Source organism: Harpia harpyja, chromosome 3 (assembly GCF_026419915.1).
Source record: "Harpia harpyja isolate bHarHar1 chromosome 3, bHarHar1 primary haplotype, whole genome shotgun sequence".
NCBI classification, from domain to species: domain Eukaryota; kingdom Metazoa; phylum Chordata; class Aves; order Accipitriformes; family Accipitridae; genus Harpia; species Harpia harpyja.
Genome location: NC_068942.1, coordinates 25,179,799 through 25,205,426, shown reverse-complemented (window position 1 = coordinate 25,205,426; position 25,628 = coordinate 25,179,799). Strand labels below are relative to the sequence as shown.

The 25,628-nt window shown below is 37.3% G+C and overlaps 1 protein-coding gene across 7 annotated transcripts in view; it reads left to right on the top strand.

Moving 5' to 3' along the window:
* MYO6 (myosin VI) overlaps positions 1-25,628 on the top strand; it is a 115,059-nt gene that overhangs the window by 35,095 nt on the left and 54,336 nt on the right. For all 7 annotated transcript variants that reach the window (XM_052781676.1, XM_052781682.1, XM_052781681.1 and 4 more), the window contains exons 3-10: positions 3,674-3,743; positions 8,723-8,796; positions 10,887-11,016; positions 12,020-12,125; positions 13,998-14,053; positions 16,310-16,407; positions 18,229-18,393; positions 24,762-24,842. In XM_052781676.1, the coding sequence (XP_052637636.1) occupies positions 3,674-3,743; positions 8,723-8,796; positions 10,887-11,016; positions 12,020-12,125; positions 13,998-14,053; positions 16,310-16,407; positions 18,229-18,393; positions 24,762-24,842 (780 nt within the window). The remainder of the gene's footprint in view (positions 1-3,673; positions 3,744-8,722; positions 8,797-10,886; positions 11,017-12,019; positions 12,126-13,997; positions 14,054-16,309; positions 16,408-18,228; positions 18,394-24,761; positions 24,843-25,628) is intronic.

Below are 25,628 nucleotides of genomic sequence, written 5' to 3'. Positions count from 1 at the left end.
AATCCAAGCTGCAGGAGCACGTTATCAGAACAGAGGATGCACATGTTACACGATGGGAGCTACTCCCTGAAAACTAGATCATCGGCTTGAAAGGCTGATAAATGCCACGACTGGAAAGAAAATGGAGAAACTGGAGAGGGGTTTGCTAATGAGCGTGGTCCCACCTGGGGCTGGAGCACTGCCCTGAGAACGGGCTCCGAACCGGACCGGGTTGCTGGGGCTCACAGCCCTGGCGTGTGTCTCACCAGCAGTTGCACACTGGTGTACAAGGAAGGAGGTGGGTAGAAAGGCAGCCAGGTGTTAAGCAAAACTAGTATTGTGTTTACACTTGGAGTGTACTTTTCTGAACTTACTGGGAACCCTAACCACAGATCCTGTTGCATATATTTTTATTTTATTGTGTTGCTTAATGCTGTAACAGGGAGGAGGCAGATGACGGTGCAATTGCCAAATGGGGAATTTACTCTTTTCCTGGAGGTAGCAAATCTAAGTAAAGCGATTAGGGAGCAATGCCTCAGGGGGACTTGCACTGTGAGCTGCCATCCCGGGATCCTCGTGGCACTGAGGAGTGGGGGTCAGGAATTTCCTAGAGCATCAGCAGCGATGGGTTTCTGGCAGCCGTTGGGAAGGCGTGCGGTGCTGCAGGCGGGCACTGACACCCCTCCTGCCCTCAGCTGAGAGGCACCTTATGGCTCTGCGCCAGTTCTGAAGGGTCATGGAGGGCTTTATGGGGCACCTGCTCTGGTATGCTGTGAATAACCAGAAAGGTATTTTCCTGGGCTAAGTATAAATGAATAAACGTACTTTGAAAGTAAGGATCAGAATGTCCAAAGTTCAGTGTTTCAAGCTAAGGGGTTTTTTTTTTAGCAGTGAGCGCAGCTTGCTTGCGCGAATGAATCATGTTCTTGTCTGTCTTACACACCGTTTGTACTGCTTTAGGTTGGTTTGTGAAATACGGCTGAGAGTAGTCTCCTGTCTGTATCTGGAAGGCATGGTTACACATATTGGATTACATGGTAGAAAGAAGATCCTGCCGGAATGGAAAGATATCTTTTTTCACTCATCTAGTTTCTGGGAGAATAGTTAAGATTGCCATTGGATTTCAAGGGCTGCTTCATTACAAAGAGGGAAAAAAAAACCTCTGCAAAAAACCCTAAACCCTCTGTTTTGCCTCCTGAGACCACTTTAGTGTCTCATAAGATTAATATCCTTTCCATTTTCTTAGAACAAGTTTGTCTTAATGCACAAGTCTTCCACCAAATGCCCGAAGTGTTTTCTCCTTACAATAAATGCTTAAAAACAAAAAAAGGGACAACATAGTAAAGAATTTCTTTGGGTATTTTTTTATTGATAGACCTGGGATACCTTGCCCGTTTTCCTATTTAATATATTAGATTTTAACAGTAACTGGCAATACTTGGAGCTCTGCACATCTAGCTAATGTACTTACCTACGTAACAAGTAATCACCTTACATAAAGCAGTAGTCCAACTGTGACATACAGGAGTGAAATTCTTTGTTGTCATAGTTGAAACTAGGCTTCATGTTCTGATCTAAAAAAGTCCAGCAGAAAAACAGCAGCTTTCAGATAAGTCTTCTTGACATTGCTTGTTTGTTTTATCACTTCTGAAATATTCTAGAAATTAATTCACAATTCATATTGAGTGAAAAAATGGAGGACATAATACAGCATGAATTCTCATTATTTTTTTTCATTGAAATTTATCTTGGATCAGAATGCTGAGTGGTGAGGACATTGAAAAAGCCCCGTCTTTCTCTTCTGGGATAGATCTGGCATGGCTGGCTTTAGACCCATGAAATGTTAAAGTATCAGAGATCTGTGAAGAGTTACAGAATAGCCTGGTATCACATTCATTCTCTCCTGTGAAAAAAATTCTGTCCTTGCTAGTGGCTAAACTTGGGTTACACATCAGCAGACAAGAACAAGAAGTGAAGTTAGATTTTTCGTGAAGCCGGTCATGCTCTTTTTAAACTTTTCCACTGTTTCATGTACAGTGAACTGATTACATGGGAAACTGTTGTTTTCAAATATATCTTTACCCAACAAGATATACTTTTATCACTGACAGACTTGCAGAGGAAATTATTAGGATAATATGTTCTAACTGCAATATTGTGAGGGGGAGTAAATGAGGGGGAATCTCTGCCCTGCTAAAACTCTGAATAGCAGCTGGCAACTTTCTGAGGTAGGTAAAGATGTTCAGGTCCTCCACAGCTCCACCAAACTTCCATAAAGGATATTTTGGAGGAATTTGGTCTGATGGACATTCAGATGTTCCGTCATTGAGCAGCTCCGTTTCCCTTAGGAAAGCTTCTTTTGCATATTGTTCTCCATTAGATCCTGATAAGGGGATGACAAAGTATAATTTATTATGACTACAAATTGCATACTTTGATATCCCTTCCCTACAAAGTTATCATATAGACTTACTGTTTTCTGACCGGCAGTAATTAGTTCTGCTCCAACATTTTTAACCCTTCCCACTTCGAAGGGAGTTGGAATTTGTGGCTGTTCATGATGGTGTAAGCTGCAAGAGCTCACATATTGTGTCTGTTGTACTGAAGCAAAGATGAAGCAAGTTGCTGTATTTCTCCTAAACTTCCATGTGAGGTGTTTCTTGTGGGACTGTCTTGCTGAGTACAATGTTAAACAAGCAAATGTGTTTGTTTATTAAGGTCATTCTTTAGATCTGGTTGGTTGCCTTTTCAAATTTTGGACTGGACTTCTTGTCTCCATTTCCGTGGGGAAAGGAGACTGTGCCTGCAGCAGCATGGTAGCTATCATGTTTAATTGGTACAACAGGGTTTTTGTTCATTCATAGGTAGCTCAAACAAGCTATTACTACGGTAAACAAAAAAGTATAATTAAAAACCTACCTCTTACAATAGGTATTTTTGTGCAGATGCTGTAATGTGTGTGCGCTAGGATGTTTTCCCTTCTTTTTTACAACAATATAAGTTATGATTTCTGGAGAATAAAGAAGAAACAAAGTTGCTTTTGTTATGAATTTTTCCAGTTGGAGTGAACACTTGATAAATGGCTGTTTTGTATAACTGGAATACAAATGTTGAAGGAAGGTCTTGTTTTACTTTAGTATTGATTTACTGAAGAAAAAAAAAACAAGCAACAACCAAAGCTACAGTATTTGGGGATACAGAGGATATTATGTATTGAACATTTATAGTTGAAGTAGGAATGTTTTAAAACAGCGTATGATAATGATAGCACAGTCCTTTGACTGAACTAATGATTTGGGTTTTATTCTTTGTGCTTCTTTGCAAAACTGAGGAAGTCGTGTGTCCTTTACAATGCTGTTCCCTCTGTAGTACTTTTTTTTATCCTTATTTTTTATATTACACAATATTACAATATTACATGCAATTTTGGAAATGAGCATCAAATATTCTTGCAATAAAATATATATTACAGTGACTGCATTTTTATAATGTAGCGTAGTAATGTAAATGCAGCAGCTCCTATGTGCACCTAGTAACTCAGTAAAATTTCCAGTGCTGAAGTATAAAGCTGGCAACTTCATTTTAAACCATGCACAATTACAGCGCACTCACTTGTATCATTGCATCAAACATCTTTGAACTATATTTCTATTTTTATGGAATTCTGACAATGTTAATATTTTTCATCTAACAGACTTTCCAGGCTGCTATCAATCAAGTGTTTCCTGCGGAAGAGGACAGCAAAAAGGATGTAGAAGATAATTGTAAGTTATAAATTTTAAAATAAATTACGTATTTGAAAAAAAATCTGCATAGAAGAGAATTTTGTTTCCTTACAAGCTTCCTGTTTCTTCCTTGTACTCTTTGTTTTGCTTTGCTTGAATTTATGTATGACCTCTACTAGTCCTTTAAACTTCTTAAAGTAAGCCCATTTTAAATGTAATTTATTGTGTTTTTTAGTTTTCAGTTAACACTTCAGAGGACCTCATAGTTACCTTATTCCCACACGCAACTGTTACTTGACTTCAGATATATATCGAATGTCACCTAACTGCATCAGGATCAACTGCATTCAGCATTATGGGGGTTAACTATATCTTTTAGAGTGCAGCAAAAGAATTAGTTGCTTTAGCAGCATCTGTATTGTACAGCATTTTCCTGCATGTAACCCATTTCTTAGATGGCATTCCTGTGGAAGTACAGGTAATTGAAAATAAATTTTAAGAGAACCTTGCCAAAACTGGAGATGGGAATCTGGACCCATTGGGGCCACTGGAAAAGGAAGTAGGTTACAGTGAATCGGATACAGAAGTCCTGCTGGAGAAGGAGTTTTGAGGTGAACTTGTATAATAAACTTCAGTGCTCATCTGCAGAGCTTTTATTTTGTTAAAAATTTTATAGTTAGATGTGTAGAATCAATTATGGTATTCAAATCTGGGGAGAGGGGAGAGACTACCGAGAAAGATGAGCAAGCGCTAGCATCAGCTTTTAGAGAACTGTTAAACAAATACTTTGCTGCTCTTGCTTTGTGTGAGCAAATCGCAGACTCTCCTGTCTTGAAAACCTGATGAAGGCAATTCTTTTACACATTTCCTGTGGTGTTTACTGGTTGGTGAAAATACTGTTAACTTTGTAAATGGTCGGCAAAAGTATCTTCTATTGTTCTTTGTTTAAAATAGAGGCTGGGACTTTGAAAGTTGTTTAGGTGATTCCTGTTTTGGAATAGGGGTTAGTATTTATATCCCGTGACAGGAAATACAGCTGTTACAGCTGCTCCATAAGGAACAAGAAGATGAAACCTGAGGTTTATGATCTGACTTAGATGGTGCAGTGTCATTACAGGTGGAACCAAGCTGGTAGCCTTGTTTCCAGTTGCTTGTGTTTTTGCAAACATTATGTGGGTTGAAACTTTTCAAAGCTGGTATCTGTATTGTCTGCACATGATGATCGTTAAGGAAATGCATTTAATCTGTGCATCTGCCACAGTGATTTTACTGAGATGTCCAGGCACATCAGTGTCCTAGTCAGGGGACTGAAATTTGGAATAAGATTATGGAAATGATTTGAGATTCCAGCAAAGTACTATTCAATTAAGTTAAACCAGTCTTCCTGTCAGAGAAAATGTCTTATTTTGCTTACTGAGTAAAATATAAAACTTAAAAATGCTTTGTCCGGTAATCCTTTCTGTATTAAACATTATTTTGAGACTTTTCTAACGTATTTTCACTTCCTGTTCACTAGCTGAGATTTATCTCCGGGATGTGTGAAACCCGAGTTCATTTTCCCTCTCTGTCAGAGAGCATTTGTGCTGAGCATCATTGACATTTAAGAAGAAACTTTATAAAATACTGAGTGCTCTCAGTCTCGCCTTATAATATTGTTCTGAAAAATCCTGAAAAACTAGTTAATAATACACTTACTATTCCAACCTATGCTTTAGTGATTAACTCCCTTCTAGGAAGCAATTTGCTGAATATTGCTTTTTGCACCCTTAGTCTTCCATATTCCAAATGCACTAGCTGCAAGAGACACCTTTTTGAGAATCTAGCCCTTCCTCAAATGTGAATTTTCAGTAAATATTGCAAACAGTACAGAGACAAAGCATTTACTTCCTTTTCTTTTTTTTTTTTTTTTTTTTTGTGATTCACACTCTTCTTCTGCCCCCACTGAACCCTGCTCAGTTTTGGGGGGTTGTCACCATATGTGGAATTTGTATTTTTTTATGGCCAAGAAAAAGATTTTTTTTTTTTTTTTAATTTCTGTGGTGAAACAATTTTAAAAAAATGAAGGGAGGCAGGTTATCAGCTAAGAATCTTAAAAAAAATAGTTCTACAGATGCAGAGCCTTGCAATTACATGATAAAATTATTTTCCATACAAACCCTGCTTCATTGTGTGCACAGGAGAGCCAGTGTGAGTAAATTTGACGTTGGTATTTCCTAGCTTTTAGTGCCTGACTTCACTTCTGTGAACTTTGTGTGTGTGTATAAGTAAACATATGGACTATTAAATGCATATAGATACATACAGTGGTTATATTTAGGCTTGAGCCATATGAATATTCAGAATTCTCTCTCTGGTGACTTCCTTTGCCTCTGGAAGCGGATGCCTCTTTTAAAGGATTTGTTCTAAATGAGATGCATTTCGAAGTTGCTGACATAAGCCTTGAGTTTGCATGTCTTGAGTGAAGGCTTCGACGTTCCCTCGGGGAGCAAGCTCCCATTACGCATCGAGTCTGCAGGTGTAACTGCTTTAACAAGGACTTGCTGGGAACAAGAGACTACTGGGGATGCACTGAGATCTGGGGTCCGTTGTTGTTTAGACTTCACCAAGTCTTTATTAGGATGCTTAACTGATGACTGTTTCCTTTAAAACATAATGCAAACCCTGAGAGGTTCTTATGAAGATAGTCAAGGGAGAGGATCGTTTCTTTAAGTGTATGTAGACAGTTACTATATAGTAGTTTTTGAACTCAATACTGAGAATCCGAATGACTTAAAAAAAATCAGCAAACTTCAAAAGTTAACACCCTGCCCCCTCCAGGGCATACACAGGGGGAGAAGGAGATTTTTAACTTTGATTAGAGCAAGCAGGAGTTTCTGCTTCTGGCCCATTTCCTCGTCATGTCTCTTTGTCTTGGGACGACCATGTTAAAAAAAGGTGAAGGTGGAAAGAGGTCTGTGGAGGCAGACCTGCGGTTTGTGGTGCCGGCGCCATTTTCTGGGCCGCGCGGAGCGGACTGGGTGTGCCTGGGGAGGGGAGGAGGAGAAGGCCCGCCGCGCAGTGCCGGCTGCCTGCCCGCCGTTGCCTCGTGTAATGGCGACCGTGCGCTACATAGCTCTGCTGGGGCGGCCGGGGAAAGGCCGTGGTGGTTGGGGCCAGCGTGCTGCTTCACGGCGGTATCGTGCGCAGGCCCGATTTCAAGGCGGTTGTGATCTGAAGGGAGATTTTGCTTTGCGTAAAGCTAAAGCACCCCTTGTGCGCCTTTGCCAGCACAGGGACGTGCGTGCAAGGGATTTTGCGGAGGAGGATGGTTTCTTCTAAGCAACCCAGAAGTTGCAGGGTCCTTTGAGAAGCGTGAACGATGCCAACCGTTTGAAGCAAAGCTGTATTTAGTCATGTAATGGAAGGAAGGGCTGTTGTTCAGTGGAGCTACGCAAGCCAGAGGGAGGCTGAAAATGGCTGCTGAACCTGCCTTTGCTTCAGGCTGACCTGGTATAGGTGGTGGGAGGCACGGGCCACTCCTTGGTCCGCTGTGGAAGGAAGGGTAAACAAAAGACGAGATTCCAAACGAGATTGGAAACAAAACCACAGATGCTATTGAGAAGCTTGCATTATCCTTCGCCAGTATCTTTTGGTTCAGCCGGAGGAGCATTGAAGGAGATGTTACGAGCTGCTTGCTGAGCTTCAGGCGTCCTTGCAGGGCAAGGTGGCTGAGCAGGTTGACTTCAGGTCATAAGAACCGGCAGCCCTTCTTGCACATTTGTGTAAATAAGTTCGAATATATTTTTCTCTGCTGGAGCCCTCGAGAAAGGGCATCGGTTCAACTTGGTTCAAGTTGAGAAACAACTTTGTTGGTCATTATAGATGAGAGGTACATACGTGGCCCTCGCGTGAGGTGCGGGGTAGCAGTTACAATTACAGGTACAGTGCTTACTCCATCAACTGTAGTCAGATGTATACAACTTTTTAAGTGGTGCTAATACGGTAAGGTTTACCAGTATGGTAGTCAGTCAGTTGTGACTAGACAAAATAGTGTTGTGCGTTTGAATTTTAAGTGGTGTGAAAAAGAGGATTGAGCATATTTGAAAATGCAGGCTGTGTAGTGAGTAGTGCCCTCAGTTGGTTTAGGGATGATGTTTTTAATATTGTTACAATGGGAACTGGTAATGACCTCTGTAATTAAGGCTGCTAAGACTTTCCACTGCTTTATGGCTGAAAACAAGGACCAGCTTTGCCAGAATGTGAACTCATAAAGCCTGAAGCTTTCTGTGGGTGCCTGCTCGCTGCCTTCAGCGGCCACCTTGTAACATTTCAGCAGAGTTGGTTCGGTTATTTTATATTAACGAGCTAAGGAGAAAAATAAAGCTAGGTATTGTTGTGTTAATGTTTTTTTTTTTTCCCTAACAGTTTCTTTGAGGAGGCCTAGTAGCAACAAAATTCAGAATTGAAAGGCAAAAGGTTGCGTTGGTGCCTGGTGTTGCAATGATGCCTGCTGCCTCCTCTAGACAGTATTTCTCAATTGAATCGGTGAATATAAACATCTAAAAATCACCAGGAGCCAGCAGTTATTCTAAACATCAGTTAGGTGGCATTACCCTGGGGATACTGTGGCCAAGATTGGAGAGGGGAGCTGGAAGGAAGGAAAGAGTTGGTGATTTTGGTAGGCACCAGTTTCTGTGCTTACGGGCCGGCATGGTTGGAGATACACTGTGTTTGTCTGAGGCTGGTAAAAGGGAGCTTACGCTGAGCAGGGTCTGTGTTGAGACTCCTGGAGTCTGACACTTTGTTGAGCAACTTTCTGTAACTCCAGTTGTACAGTAAAGAGCAGTTCTATGGTTTTTAAAGCGTATATTGAGTCAGCAGTTATGCCTCAACACAGTATAAAGAAATGACTGATAGGATTAAACTATAAGGAAAGAGAGGGGAAGTAAAATTCTCCTTAATCCTAAGATTTAGTTTTTCAGCTGTACACGAAAGTAGTCCTGAGCTCTTAATGGTATACAATTGTCTTTTACTTGCAGGTTCCCTTATGTATTTAAATGAGGCCACTCTCCTTCACAATATCAAAGTTCGGTACAGTAAGGACAGAATTTATGTAAGTATTACTTGTCATGACAACCAGTCTAATGATAGATGTCCTTTCAAATAATCAACAAAATAAGCGTTTCCAATACTGTTTTTTCCTATAACAGAAACTAAACAGAAGTGGTAACATTGGAAGGTTAGGAGGTTTTAGGCCGCTTCCCCCCCCCCCCCCCCACCTTATACCTTGTTTGAGATCTGAATCACATTAATCACATTAATGTTAGCTGATTTCTACCAGGCAGAGCAGTAGATTTTTCTCTAAGTGACTGTTCATGTGCAACCATAGCACAACATTGTATCACAAAGGTCTGTTCCTTCAGGTAACTTAGTTTGCCAGTAGAGTACCTGTTAACAAAGATGGTTTTCTTTCTTCATTATTTTTGAACGAAGCAAACAGGTGCCGTCTTTGACACCTCCTAGCTCAGATGTCCATCTTAATCTTTTATATTGCTATCAAATTGCCTAATTGTAGTTAATGAATTCTGACTAAATTACATTTTGTCCTTGCCATCTGCCCAGACACTGACAGCTGTGAAATGGTAGAAAGATAAGAGTTTCTTTCTTTCTTGTTTTTTTTTCTAATAGAAAGCTGGCTAGTGATAATATGAAACAGTTCTACATATTTTCTAAGTGTCTGTGTAAAAATAATCAACTTTTGTGTTAGCATACTGTTCTAAAATTAATTGAATTAGAGTTAAACCCTTTATATATATATATATAAAGAAAGTATAGTTGTTTTCCTTTGTTGCAGTTAATTTTACTAGCTATAAATTCTTTATGGCTCAAGAGCAAACACCAGCTTTAAAATAAATAAATAAAAACGGCCATTTGAACACTGTTCTGGAAAAATAATAATTAAAAAAAAAAGCAAACAAAAAAAACTCAAAGGAAGTAAAATTCTAAAACTGAACTGGTTATGAGGTAGGGTAGTATTTAGCTTCATAAAGCCTTTCTTTATTTTAAACAAATACTACTAATATGTTGTCCTGAGCAGGTGTATTTTCAGGGGGGAGGGGTGGGGTGAGGAAGGTTTGATTTATATTTTAACTACCTTTCCCTTGTAACTTTAAGATACAGTTTGAATCAACAAATTCTTTTTGCTTTTTGTTTAATGCTAGTTAACAGTATTTGTCTTGTCACTAAAACTAATGTTAGTACTTGCAGCTCTTGAAGAATTCTGTGCATATGTTTTCCTTCAGTGAAATAAGTGCTGAAAATAGAAACATCTAAAAAAATTCATATATTGTGTGTGATCCAGGCTTCTATCAACATACCATGATAGTGTCCAAATTTCCGTTGTCTAGGGATATGCTTAGTAACAACAAGCATTTCAAGCTGAAGGTTTATCTGCTTTTCTTCAGACCTTTTCCTGAAAATCTTTTTTTCTGTGATTCAGGCATCTGTTCTTCCTTGCATGTAATCTGGCCATTATAACCAAGCTATGAAAGGGGTTTTTTTTTCAGAAACCTTAAAAAACTTATCTTCAGTCTTCCTTATCCTATGGAAAGGTAAAAATCAGTCTTGGTTTGAGATTCTTCTCAAATTCCTTCTCTGTGAGAGTACACTTGCATTCTGTGTTTCTCACTGTGGAAGCAGCCATAGCTAATTTCTCTCGGCTGAATGCTTTTATTGCCTGGTTTGAGCGCGTTTCCAGGCAGGATTCTGTCAGTCCTTCCTGCTGAGTTGCTTCCATTAGATACTGAAAAATTGTCGTCCTCACTGGAGGAGAGTGCATTATACTAGCCAGGAGCTTAGTTTATTCACTTTTGACGAGGAGGTTGTGGTGTCTCATCCTTGATCCAGTAACTCAGACAATAGGAAATAATTTAAAAGGAGATTGGGAGAAAGGTCAAATTCAGGACATGCTCCACAGCTCAGTGGTTAGGAAGTTCTCCTGAGAAGTGCTTTTTCATAGAAGTCCTGAGAAGCTAATTAGAGGGACTCTGAAAATGTATCCCTTCTTGTATCTGCATTAGCTGGAGAGAACTGTAAATGTAATTGTTATACTTAGGCTATGGTCTTCAATAGTAATAGAAAATTGCTGTTAACGATTTGGTTGGATACCAGCTAATAGTTTTCTGTTAATTGTTTTTTTCACAGACCTATGTAGCCAACATTCTTATTGCAGTGAATCCGTATTTTGATATACCTAAGTTTTATTCTTCAGATACTATTAAAAAGTACCAGGGTAGATCACTTGGAACGTTGCCACCACATGTTTTTGCTATTGGTATGTATTGAGTCTGTATTTGTCTTTTACAAAACAAACATTAAATACTTTGCAGTAATACATAAATTGCCACCTGTAACTAATTAATTTACTTTTAACTGTTATAAATTAAAAACACTCATTGCTAAAATTGCAAATCCTCTCATCCTTGATATACAGTTTGGAGAACTTGGAAATTAGCAACCCTAGCAACCCTGTTGCTACTATTCTGTACCTCCAGTGTTCTATGTCTAAGCAGTTTAAATATAATTTACAACCATTAAAAAAAAAAAAAAGTTCAGATTTTAAAAGTGAAGAATGACATAATTATGATTGGCGCTGTATTTCAGTGTGGTGATTTCCTTTTCCTTTTATTGTGTTGCCAGAGCACATGCACTGTTTCTTTTTATATGCTTGTGTTACAGGCAGAAAGTACATTTGAATGTTATTTAAGGGATATACCTGATTTCAGTCACTTTGTTTAAGAAAAAAAAAATTTGGAAACTACAAATCAACATTTGACTTGTTAAAAGCCTTCTCACCGTGTTGCATTTTTTTTTGTAATCAAAAGTATAAATAGCTGGGGTTTTAGTACCTTTTGCATAACAGGAAAACTACCTATGTTTTTCCAAGTTTCCTTGTCTCAGATGTTACAAAGTGCAACTGAAAGTTTCCCTTTAAAGGACACATTAAAGTAAGATTGGTTACAATTTTGTAAATACATTTAATTCAACAGATTTAGTTCTAGGTGGTGGGTTTTGTTTTATTTTGTCCTGGATATAGTTGAGTAGCTCTTTGTTTTCAAAGACTCTAAGCTCTTACATGTCAGTGTTTGAGGGTGAGCAACTATAATATGATCTAAAGGGAAACAGACTTTAATAAGTTGTGATGCACTCAATTGTAAAGATTTACTTTTTTATTCCTGAAAATGTTACATTTTAATTTTTGTATTGTAGCTTGATTTATACTTGCAACTCTCCTGAATATTAATTTTTGTCATGTTTACCATATTCTTCTTTTTAAGCTGATAAAGCATTCCGTGACATGAAAGTGCTCAAGATGAGTCAGTCCATCATAGTCTCTGGAGAATCAGGAGCTGGCAAGACAGAAAACACTAAATTTGTTTTGAGGTTTGTGCTTTTGGACCAAAGTTATTCATTGAATTTCTTGTGTTGATGCGTTTGGTTGACATATAGACAGAGCAAATTGTAAAGTAATCAGTAGGTTTAAGCCACAAGTCAGTAAGATACTTCTACGTACACTTTAATACAAGAAATCCATGGGGTTAAACTTAAATGCTGACATGGTAACATACGGAAATGGCTATATATTCACAGAAACCTTAACTCGGTTGTAGTGACATCATGTAGTAGTTATGGTTTATGATGCAGTCATTATGGTATTGCACATCTGGTATTGTGGTACATAAAAACGTAACTAGGCATTTTAACTGTGTCTTGCAAGACACTGTTGGTTTTGCCATAAATGTGCATTTCTGTGTTTTCCTTGTCTTTGTTTCTTTAGTTTGCTTAAGCATCCAGGGTTTTTAACTCTTGACTTTGAGGTCACTGCAGAGATTCTGTAATATACTTTACCCTAATTTATTGAATAAGATTGAATAATGGGTTTTATTTATTTATTGATGTTCACGTATGACCAATACTAAATCAAGCATATTAAACTACATGGAGGTCATGTTGCTGATATATATCAGCCTTGCTTCCTTTTATATGATTTGAATGTTTTTGACCATATTTGCTTTATACTTTAGCAGCTTTATATCACTCTGGAACAACTGTAACTGGAAAGCACTGCTCCATTAAAGTCATCTATATTGTAGATGGCCTGATTATCCAGGGAAGCGCTGTGCAGGCAGTGTGAATATGCTCTCTTCCCTGCCTTGTCCTTGTTTCCCAGTATAAATCTTTAATTCCCTTTTCCCTGACATCATGTATTCTCTAATATGTATGTACAGCAGTGGTATTATCTTCCACATCCCATGAGAATTGTCATAGCTGTCTGTCCTTCATACTGCTCTTCTCTGCCCTTGTGCAACCTTTAACAGGTTAGCTGTAAGAATTACTGCAAGGTGCTGGTAATGATTTTTACAGGGGACGTCCTAACTTTGATCCTGATAAGAGTAAAAAAAGATGGCAGGCACTGGGAGAGCATCTCCTGAAGAATGCTCTCAAAGGAGGTTATTCTTCTGCTTCATGGCAAAGGAAGTTCTGATTACATGGCAGACAAAGATCGCTGCTGCTACTTCTCCCCACCACTCGCCCCCATGAAGTCCATGTACAAAACATCATTGAGTTTTAAAAGCAGGAAGGTTTTTCCTTTGTGTGATCAGAAAGCAAAAGGTACTAATACAGCTCTGTTACTGCCCCTAAATTTTTTTTGGAAGGCCCCATTTTCAGGAACTGTTTTTAACTTGTCCCAGATTTACTTGTGAATTTCCAGAAAGCATGCCCTGTGCACAGGGGAAAAAAAAAAAGCAAGCTGCAACTTTGGAGCAAGTATGTTAGAGATGTATTTTCAAATTCTTTCTTCAGTTGCACCTATCTCACTGTCTCCATGTGGGATTTTTATTAAACCGAGAGTTACAAACACAGAAGCTGTATGCATGAAAACAGTCTTTAATTCAGGAAATAAATATGAAACCTTATGCATTTACTAAGGTTATTAATAAATACAGATAGTACAGTAATAGTTTCATTATATTTGTATAAAAGTGTAATTTCCATATGCACATCTAGAAGAAATTTCTAGCGTGTCTTGAAGTACTGAAAAAAATCTGAAGTCTGCAAGAATATTTTTGTTTTAACAAAAAAGAAAAGTCAAACTGCATTTATTTTAAAAGATATAGGTATTTGGAACTTGTAAGAAATATGCTTTCCCTTTAGTAAGTGGTTAGTAAGTATGGTACAGAGGCATGCTAAATCCTGTTGAATTGAGGCAACCTGACACATGAAAGATACCGATATTTTTATCTTGCTTTACAGGTATTTGACAGAATCCTATGGCACTGGCCAAGATATTGATGATAGAATTGTAGAAGGTATTGAATTTTCTTTAATTGAATTAAAAGTTCCAATGTTTTAATTTTTATTTATTTATTTATTTATTCAATTTTGAAATGTCAATCAACAGTAACTAAATAAAAGCTAGGATGGAGATACTATGAGACTTCCTAGGGCATCATTTACTGGTAGTTTACCTTGATCCTAAATTCTGAAAACATAATCTTTATTTGTGATTCACTTCATTTTTATTTAGTATAGTGTCACAGTCCTTGATCTAGAAAATGTTTCAGTGTGTGTTTGAGTTGAACTTCACACATGTGTACCCAAGATTGGATTTTATGCTGTATGAAATCTGCAAGGACAAGGTTATGTTCTCATTACTATGTGTTAGTACCAGGAGAGAGTAATCCCTCCTCCTCACCATAAAGTTCTGAAAGTCAGGTAAAGCAGGGAAGTTATTTTAAATTAAGTTTCTGGGTCATTTTTCTGTTAGGTCTTTTTTGTCAGAAAGCACATAATTAGGATTGACGCTTTCATTGTGTCTATCTTTATAATAGGCTCCCAAACTCAGAAGAGACTGTGTTGATCATCCAGTTGAGCCTCTTTAATGTTGCATGCACTTGCTAATTGAACAGAAAATAACTTTTTGAGAAAATATAAATATCTCAAAAAACCCCAACCCTCAGCCAATCTAATATGCCTCATATATCAGTTTTAGTCTTCTATAGCATATAGTAGATTTATTTCGGAATTTCATTACTCTCTGTCTTTTTCTTAGACCAAGAATTTTTACTTTTTCTTTTGCTTTAAATTTTCTGTTTTCCAATTCAAGCCACTGGATCATTCTACTGGAACTACTGCAGGCTTTAATCTCTTGTTGCTGTAGGTTTGCTTAAACCAATTCCTTAGTGAAATCCACTGTGTGCTAAAGGAACTCGGAAAGTGGCCAGGAGTTGGATAATGCCTGACACAATATGCCATAAAATTAATTGGTACTTGTAGGTATTCTTAGAAAAGTTTGGGTTTTTTAATCTAAACCAGCATCTGATGCATGAATTTTGAAGTTTTTTAGGCACAATTTTAATGAGCATGCTTACAGCATATGTATTACTAGAGGAACCTTTGACCTATCTGAAAGACCTCTTGCAATTTGTTTTTATTCATAATCTTTTCTTCAAAACTGTTAATATTAATGTAGAATACCTGAATAGCTATCAAAGATCTCTTAAGAAGTCAGTTTTGAAAGTCAGATTTGCATTTTCATAAGCTGTAAGTATTAAAAAAATGAAAACCTAGCCAAAACCGAAAAGGTAATGCTGATGTTGTCCTACTAAATCATGCATTATCATCTATAATTTATCCAATCATTGTAGTTATTCCTTCATTCTTTAATTTTTGTAGGACCAGATTTGTAGATGGCTGTCAGTGGAGTTTTAAATCTGAGTTTCTGCTCGCTTAGTTTCCAATGCATATTTTTTTAGCTAAAAGCTTTAAAAGATCTTGCACATATTTTCAGTGTTTTATTGTTACTGTGATTCAGTAAATCAGTTTTCTTTGATCTTCAGAGCTAGTAAATGCAGTCTTTCAGAGGCCTTGTGTTTCATAACTACTAGGCATTTTCAGACTGCTTAAACTGTGCATGATGTGTAGAGAGAGAGATATATATATGTACATGCTTTAGATTGCTGCCACTCTTTCTTTATGGGCTTTAAGGCGCTTGAAAACTGCAGCCGGTAAAAAATAAAATCACTCAATCACTTAATTGACCTAATTTGAAAGGGCATTTTTAAGTTGTTTTTGAAATCAACACATTCTTCTAATACATTTTTTTTAATTCCCTAATCAATCTAACATGCTGCATGCATGACATTTAAGTGGCACTTTTGTCTGTGGGATAAGTGGGTAGTTTAGATTTTATGAGTAACAACTCATTGGGAAGTGTCAAATTGTGTGTTGTGTCATATAGTTTATGTATCAGTTATTTACCTACTTGCTGTAGACGAATATCACTGAATAATTTTCAGTGCTTGTCTCTGAATTTCTTACAGTATCTATTCAAATACTTTGCAATGTTACGTGATATTTAAGTACTTCATTGTAAGTTCCACCACAGTATATCCAGTACAATTTGCAAAACTGATTATTCCTAATAGCTAATATTTTTCCTTTAATTTTCAAACGTTATGCCCAATAAGTTCACTGAATAATTAGTATGTATTTGTTCTCTCTTTCTTTTTGGTAGTTTATTGATCAAATTTTAACACTTTAAAAATTTTAATTTTTTTAAACAGCAAATCCCCTATTAGAAGCCTTTGGAAATGCAAAGACTGTTCGCAACAACAACAGCAGTCGTTTTGGGAAATTTGTAGAAATTCACTTCAATGAAAAGGTACTGGAATTTTGATACAGATAACCAGTGTTGATTTTTTTGCCATAAAATGGTAGTGCTAGAGTGGAAGTAGGCTGAATAGACTTATTTATCTTGCACCAAATAGCTACTGTCCTGCTTTACAGATATGATTTGTATTCTGTCACCTGGAAAGGAGAACCAAAGCCACACAGTACTGTGTCACTACTGGAAGATGGTGGGTCAAGTCAGTAGGAAAATTGCTTCCATGCACAAAAGAATAAAAATTGTTCCCTTCATTGAAAAAAGGCATGTCTAAAGAATAACTTACTTGCTCTTAAGTATTTATGCATTCCCTTAATGTACAAATAAGCGTGAGTTGCATATTAGATATAAACAGATATAAATGTATTTTAATACTTTAAATGAATTATTGATGGGTTTATGTATTTATATAAAATTTGGGGACCTCACATTACTATTATGTATGTGACAGGAGTCACGGAATTTTTTTTTTTTTTTTTTTTTCAGAAGTACTATTCACTGCGTAGCTTATGAAAAATGTTCCTTGTTTGGGTGTAGTTTTGCTTGGATAGCGTATGCATACACACATTCCACAATTAAGGATGACTGTATAGCTGTCCAGCATGTCCAAGTTCAAGACTTTCGTTGACGATTCTTGTAGAGATTATATACATGCCTCCTCATCTTTCTGATTGAGGACATAAAGAAACAAATTCTTGCAGTTCCTTCCTGCAGAGTTTAAGCTCATCATCTGGTCTTGAGCTTGTGGTCTTTTCCTAAGTTTTCACCCCTTGGTTTTGTAACTAAACTTCAGATCTTTGGTTAATAGTTTAGATAGTAAAAAACTAAATTCTTTTAAGGGAGAGGGACTTTATCTGCTGGTCAAGTTCATGTTAATAAACTTATGGAAAGGACCCAAATTTCTACTTGGAATGATGCATTCATGACCTGTCAACTTACCTGTCAACACTTAAATGGTGTTTCAGATTAATTGCTTCAGCTGAAGCAAATAGCACTCAAAGTATCTTCAGAAACTGCTTAAAAGCCTGTTTTGGCTTTCCAGGGCAAGATCAGCCTGTTTACTTGAGCCCCTTTTTTACAAGACTATATACTTCACAAGACTTCACTTCGTGGTGACCTTATTAGGTCTGATTTCTCAAAGAAATATAAGTACAGACTGGGGCCTCCTGAATGACTGCATTTGTCAGTCAGTAAGCCCTCCTTACTTGCTGTAATGGCCGTAAGCTCAGGAATTTCCTTAATAGTAAGATTTGTTTAGACACAGGGAATTTTACCATAGGCCAGATAACAAATGGCTTTCGGAATTTGTGTCAGACTTCCATCTCATAAAAGAAGTGCAAGTGTTTGAAACAAAATGTTTGCTCGTAATTAGTCTGCCTAAGATGTTGTCCAAATATGTATTCTTTAATTTTAACCCTTCCTTCTCCTTTGCAAGAGTCTCAGTGAAATGCAACTAGAGAAGCTTGTAATAGCACAGTAATGGCACTTACTGCTGTCCAAAAAGTGTAAGGATGGCTGTAGCAATGCTTTTTGCAGGAACTACTGGAATTCTACCAAGGATTTCTGCTTGTTGGGGTGAAGCAGACCCTTCTTTTAAGAGGAATCTGTGTATATGCAATACATGAGCTGAGGGGAGAAGTTATGGTAAAGGCACTGTTTTCTATGCTTAGTATGTGTTAGGTGTAGATATATTTTAACCTTCTTTGGAGCAGTGTCCGTTGAGCGAGCCATGATCAGACAAGTGTAAATTGGAAACTTCTGAATCTCAAATAATCCAAAGAATATTCAGATAATCAGAAAAATATTTTTTCCTCCTAGAACTCGGTGGTTGGTGGATTTGTATCACATTACCTTCTGGAGAAATCTAGGATCTGTGTGCAAGGCAAAGAAGAGAGGAATTACCATATCTTTTACAGGCTTTGTGCTGGTGCTCCAGAAGACATTAGAGAAAACCTGTACCTAAGCTCTCCTGACAACTTCAGGGTGAGTATCAGAGTCAGCGTTTGTAAAGCTTCTCATATTGCCATACATGGATTTTTCATATAGGTCTTAAAATCTGTATTTATTATCTTTGATAGACTCTTTCCTGTTACAAAAATCAGAAGATTTTTTTTGTTAAATCTATTTGAATCTGAAATAAAGCTGCCTGCCATTTTTCCTTATTGGAAGATTTCCTGTACTTTTTCTCTATGTCTTAAAATTGAGGAATCTTTGCTTTTTCCAAAAAAATCCTGTTGCATACCCAGCGGGTAGCAATGTTGTTATGGGATCTTCTAGAGGTGTGAAGGGTGAATTTCTTGATGGTAGTCTAACTGTTCTGTGGGTAACCCATCTTTTAAGTCCTGAAAACTGCATTTATTTCTTCCTATTCCAACCATGTGTTTAGGAGGACATAGGATTTGTCCCACGATTCTCTCTCTTAAATTATTCTTCCCTTACGCTTCACACCGAGGATCAGACCACTGTGACAAGGTGGTTGTGTGTTGTGGTTTAACCCCAGCCAGCAACTAAGCACCACGCAGCTGCTCACTCACTTCCCCCCCACCCAGTGGGATGGGGGAGAGAATCAGAAGGAGAAAGGTAAAACTCGGTTGAGATAAGAACCATTTAATAGAACAGAAAGGAAGAAACGAATAATTATAATAATAACAATAATAAATGACAATAATAGTAATAAAAGAATTGGGATACACAAAACAAGTGATGTACAATGCAATTGCTCACCACCCGCTGACCGATGCCCAGTTAGTTCCTGAGCAGCGATCCACCCCCCACAGGCCAACTCCCCCCAGTTTATATACTGGGCATGACATCACATGGTATGGAATACCCCTTTGGCCAGTTTGGGTCAGCTGCCCTGGCTGTGTCCCCTCCCAACTCCTTGTGCCCCTCCAGCCTTCTTGCTGGCTGGGCATGAGAAGCTGAAAAATCCTTGACTTAGTCTAAACACCACTCAGCAACAACTGAAAACATCAGTGTGTTATCACCATTCTTCTCATACTGAACCCAAAACATAACATTATACCAGCTGCTAGGAAGAAAATTAACTCTATCCCAGCCAAAACCAGGACATGGTGCTTCTCTGTTCCAGTCCATGTGTTTTCACATCACTTGTCTTTTCTGCTCTGTTGCACCTTGTTCCTATCACACCATACTCATTTGTACTGTTCCAGTTTGAGTCTCTCCTGTTCCTCTCATCATGCTCCTCAGTCATTCTTGTTCACTCCAGGTTACACGATAAGACTCAGCAGTCCCTTTCAGGTGAAAGGTCCCCCTTTTATCTCCGATTGACCCGAAGCCCATGCTCAGCTCTTCCTGCCAAGATTACTTCTATTCATTAAGCATGATCCTCCCTCTTAGGTTTTTCTTCACCTGATTTATTCTTTCCTGAGGGCTACTTACTATTTCTGAGTTTTGGCTATCTTTCCACAACCTGTTACTGGTCCAGTCAGTCAAGTAATGGAGAAGCCAATAAAATACACATAAAATCAGTGCTGAATGTAATACTCTTAACTATACCTAAATGAAAGTGAACTTAAAATAAATAGAGGGGAAATAAGACGCGAATCATTGTGCATACTTCTTTAAAAATGTTAGGTTAATGTTCGGTGGCAGGGAGAAAGCAGAGTAGAATTTTAGGAGTTGTTAGGAAAGGAAGGGAGAATGACATAGTGAGTTATGCTGCAGTGTACATCCATATTTGTAAATAGCATACACAGTTGTGTCATCCCAGCTCAGAAAGGAACATAAAATCCTTGGGTGAAGCAGAGGTCATAGTTGAATACAAGCAATTGGATAGTGTGGGCCCTTTAATTCTATCCAGTGTGTCTGTTTTTATGACTTCTGATTTGTTTACTGCCTTCCCTTCTTCTCCCCATGCTTTATTTTTAGGGGTTTTGCCCTTTTCTGAGTTTATGTGGTTTCTCCTGGTTAACCCTGATTCTGTGTTATGTTTCTAGTAGCTATCCCACAAACAGGCTGGCTTTCTGTCCTACCATTACGTTCTTGCATTCTTTTCCTCCCATTTTTCCACCAAAAACAGTTTTACTACTTCAGTTTAACTGTTAACTTTTTCCTCCAGCTTTCCTTCTTTCTCCTGCGCTTCTCTATGTTCAGATTTCATTGAATTGTTTTCAGAAATGATTGACAAATAACGTGACGTTTCCTTTTGCTTTCTTTCCTTTTGTGTCAGTCAAAATTTTTTCTCTATTTTGTTTTCTGTTTGCCTGAGGGACTCCAACCCCATTTCCCTTATTTTTAAATTCTCTTTTAATTTCTCAGTGGTTAAATATCGATTACTGCAGTCATTTTTTTTCTTGAGGAATGAATATTATTGAACTCTTATCCAACCAGTGCACCTTTACCGATACAGCTGTTTCTCATTGTTTTCCTGATTGTCCCTTCTCTTCCTCTTCAAAGCAAGCTTTTGCTGTCCCTTTCAAGGCCCTTCTAAGCCTATTCACATCTTACACTGTCATCACCATTTTACTAGTAAGGTGAAGACTTTTGCCTTCACTCATTTATTCCTGCTATTTAATTATGTACAAATATATCGGTAGGTTTTTGGTTAGTTTTGTTTTTCTCTTCCTTTTGCCAATCACACTTGAACTGTAAATGCCTACAAATATCACCATGTGCTTTGTTGACCTCCATTGAAAAGAAAAATATTGGCAAATCAAATCCTATTGGTAAATACTGGTCAGTTGTTTGCTTGTGTTCTGTCATTTGCCTCCACTGTCTCTTGGCTTATGCCTGGCTTGGAATCTCATGGAAGCAGAATTTTGTGTATCTCTAAAATACACAGACCAAATCCCTGCTGTGGGTTCGAAAGGCTTTTGTAACACAACCCTGGAGAGCACGTACAACTGCAAGGATATAAATTAATTGACTGTCATCTTTTTAGACTTCCTTGATCTTAAACGGGGTGAGAAGCACCGCTAACAAAGAATTACATTACTGTGTTAATAGCTTTCTTTGTTGGTGTGTCTTCCTACTTGGTTTTCAGCAGAGGGCTAGAAGGCTTAAAGATACAAAGCTCCTACTAGTTTTGCGCAAAGCAGTGCTTGCATAGGTGACACCTAAATTAGTGCACTCAGTGTAGGGAAGGTGGGTGGACATTGGTGACCGAACACGTTGCTGCTGCCTCTTGGCTTGGCCAAGTCAGTCTGCTTACTGATGAGCCAGGAAGCAGGCACAGAGCTGCGGTTCCGTATCGTGCACGTCATACATTTGTACTGTGGTGTCTAGATGATCTTGCTCCCTAAAAGCCATGGCAGTATTTTAGGAAAAGTTTTCTTAATCCCTCAAAGGCGTTCCTAGAAGCCTTTATAGACCTTACATTCTTTCTGTAAATATTTAGTTTGTATCTTCTTATAGTTCATCTATTTGTACTCCATTGTGCGATGGAAACTTGATCAGATGCTTATTAAGAAGGAATTGCTTCTGTTCTGTAGAAGGAGAGCTTTTCTTTTGAAACGCCCAACAAACACAATACTTAAAAAACCCCCCAAAAAAGAAAACCAAAAAAACCCAGCACCATTTGTTTTCATATAATATGGAGCTAGTTTTCAAAACTTTCTTCTTTACTGTGCAGTTATTCTATGCAATATTCTCATGTATGTTTTAAAGCTAAACTCTTGAACAAATTTTCAAATATATACTTTTATTGTGCAGCCACTTTTCCATTAAAACTTATTTCTTGTAGTTAATAGATTTTTAATTCTGGAACTGAATATGCTGCGTGCCCACTCTTGGGGATTTTTTTTTAATCAAAAACTCTGCTCATGAGAGCACACAAGGTTGTAGATGTCAAGGTCAGAAATATAACCTGCTTAAAATCAGGCTGGTGCAGTATAGTACTGAACAGCCTGAGTGCCTTCACAGAAGGCACTCGCTGGCCTGTTTCAATTATAAAGAGTTTACAGTCACACCAGCCTTATCACACCGTGACACAATTTTTTTGACTTCTACTAAATTTGCAGCAGGTACTTTCATTTCCATTAAGAATGTTTATTGCTTTACCATAAGTTAGTATTTGAATCCTGAGTTCCTTGCTGCATGTGAAAGATCCACTCTGCATGTTAACACTTCTGAAATATTTAATAATTTTTTTCCCCTTTTGATGTTAAAGTAGATTATCTTTAATTAAAAAAAAAAAAAAACCACCTTAGGATCATTTTCATCTTTGTATGTATGTAAATTAATATAAATATACTTAAAGTTTATTAGTCATATTGCACTAAATTTTCATGAAGTATCTTTCATGGAGTAACTTTATAGGAGATTTTTAGAAAAAAAAAACCAAAACAACTGTAAAAGGTTAATTTTCTTCCTAAATTTGTATTACTTTTTTCAGGATTATTTTTTTCCCGTGTTCTTTGTTCTCATTTGCTGCTTCGGGTTTTATCATAAAATGGCTCCAAATAATCACACTTGTGTCACTTTTTTTACCATGTTTTTTGTTGACTGCATGTCTGTCTGGTTCAAATTTCATGGAAATAACCATCTTTCAAGCTTCTAATAATAGATGGTGATATTATAGTAAGCATGGTTTGATGATTGATCAGTATTTTGATATTAATGCTAATTTTTTGGACAAGAAAAACATTCAGGAAAAAAATAATACTCTTAAATTGGTTTTTTAGAAAAGTCTATCCCTAAAGACACAGTTTTGCATTGGCTCTATTGTGCCACTTGTCTTCTGCGTTGTAGTTTATCAAGTCAAAGTCCAAATTAGGGCCAGCTTGGGTCCTAACACTCAAGTGTGTTTTGCTCAATGCCTGGTTTCTCTTGAGCTGCACTCACTTGAAAATAGGACTATCTCAAATCTAAGGTAATTCTCATTTTTCACAGAAGTGAAACAATAATAAAAGACAAAGGATAACTTAATGCTCTTTTTTCCCCCAGTAGGCTGGCTTTCCCTTGATTTAAGTGATCCCTTGTAATCTCCTCCCCATGCATTGTGAACCAAGGCAACTGCAGTGGCTGCACCTGCCTGACCTGTTGTCTGAATTTCAGCAGCGCTGATTGGGGTTACCTCTCTGTTAGTTCATCCTTCCCCCACAGTTCCCCTGGGGAAAAAAAAAAAAAATTACAATGGTATTTAGATGTTATATATGATAACCTCAAGCAGTGTATTTGTGCACTTTAAAAATATAATTTCTCCTAGATTTAGTATGTAAATTTACTTGAGTTTTTAGCTTTCAAATGAAAGCCGTTTTCTTGTGACTAGATATCTCCTACACAGGTTATTATTGAATACCATGGTGGTTCACATTCTCAGCCTGTCAGATAAGTTTCCACACTCCCTTCTTGAAAAGTACAACATTTTTCACTTCCCATCCCCAGTTTCTGGGATCGTGTTACTAATACTGTAATACAGGGATATATTGTGTTTAAAATATGCTGGGCTTTGCATTCTTATTGGCTGATAAAAAATACTTTTTGATATTTTGTTGAACACCAAACTAACTTTGAACAGTGTTTCTTGTCACTTTGTTTTAATATTAAATTTGTCACCTAGTTTTCTTCTGCTGATAGAAATGCTTTGAAGAATATTTTATTTTCTAGAATTTTGTATATAAATTTTAACCAAAATATAGAATTATCTGTGTTCACCTCGTTGAAAACATCTCCTTTGTTCACGGGCTAGAGCAAAGAATCAGTTCACTTCCTTTAGACAAAGGGCTCTGTCCAAGCTTTTGGACAGAGTTCTTACTTTCAGCTGAACGAATTAGAAAGAAAAAGCTGGCGATCCCATTTTGCTGGAAGTGTCAGTCATTATCTGAATGCCTGGTCTATTCCCTTTCCTATCCAACATGAGGTGGTTATCAGAAGCCAGATACTGAATTTGGCTTCTGCTTGTACCATGTTATAAGCTTTTAATACTCCTCAAGCTTTTTAATATGCTATGTCTCTTACTACCCATAGAAATATTTCACTGGTGAGGAAAAAAATGAGTAAAGTTTGGTATTACGCATAGGCCAGAAAATTTATTTTCGTGGTTCCTAATTTTGATTGTCTTTTCTGTAATCCCAGACTCCATTAATAGGTTTACTAGAGTCAAACGTTAAGAAAACATTGTAGGACTTAACAAAATGAATATCCCACTGTGTCAAAAAGTATTTTAGTTGTCAAAATCGAGACGCTTTCAACAGAAGTTTGTTACTGTTGCATCTCTGTAATTTTGTAGATGTAAATTAATACATTTTCAAGGAATGAATTCTGAATACCTACTATGTTGTTGGTATCATATGATTAAATCAAGCTATGTAGAACAAGCCTTAAATAAAAGCATATATCTTCCTTATTTCTTTCTTTCAGTATGCATTTCTACTTTTTTATTGTTACAGTATTTAAATCGAGGCTGTACCAGATACTTTGCTACCAAAGAAACAGACAAGCAGATTTTGCAAAATCGCAAGAGTCCTGAGGTATGTTTGTATCTTCAGTTAGTTTATATCATTAACTAATGCAGATAAGAGTTCAAAATTATTACGGTTTTACAGTGTGGAATGAAATGTTCATTTTACACATCTTTATAGGTCTAAATGGGTACTGTCAAAGCTGTTATATTCTGAACTCTGGTTTTCGAGTTCAGTCCTAGAAAAACATTTTAACATGCACCTTAAAATCCCAAATGGAACTGTATATAAAATTGTTTCCTTTTCATTCTTATTATAATACAACACTTAATGATGCAGCTTGTGTTCTGTGGAAAACAAAAATCTATCCAAGACTACTTGTAATTTTGTTTTTAAATCTTAGTACTGCAAGGAATAGGTCAGAAGCAGTAGTTTTTTCCAGAGCCATTTTTACTGTCTGGATTTTTGAAGTGATGTTCCAAACTGTTTTATAAAACATTAGTGCAACCTCACTTCCAGCACGAGTATATCTGCCTCCCCAGTATACTGCGTTCTTTATTGGTTTTTTGTTGTCCCCTTGCTATGAACTGTTACTTATGGCAGAGCATGGCAGTTTCTGGAAGATAGTGTGAAACTTCAAAACACTTCTTTCCTCTTTCTCCATCTCTCTTTACATTTTTTAAAACTGGAATTACCAGAATTTGTAGCATTTAAACCTTTGAGCTTTTTCACATGAGGACATTAAAGAATTTAATCCAAATTAATAGTATATGTGAATTGGAAGTTGTTTAAACACTTCATTAAACTTCCACTCTGCTCTCTAATACAATTTTCATCTATTCATACCTAAAGTAT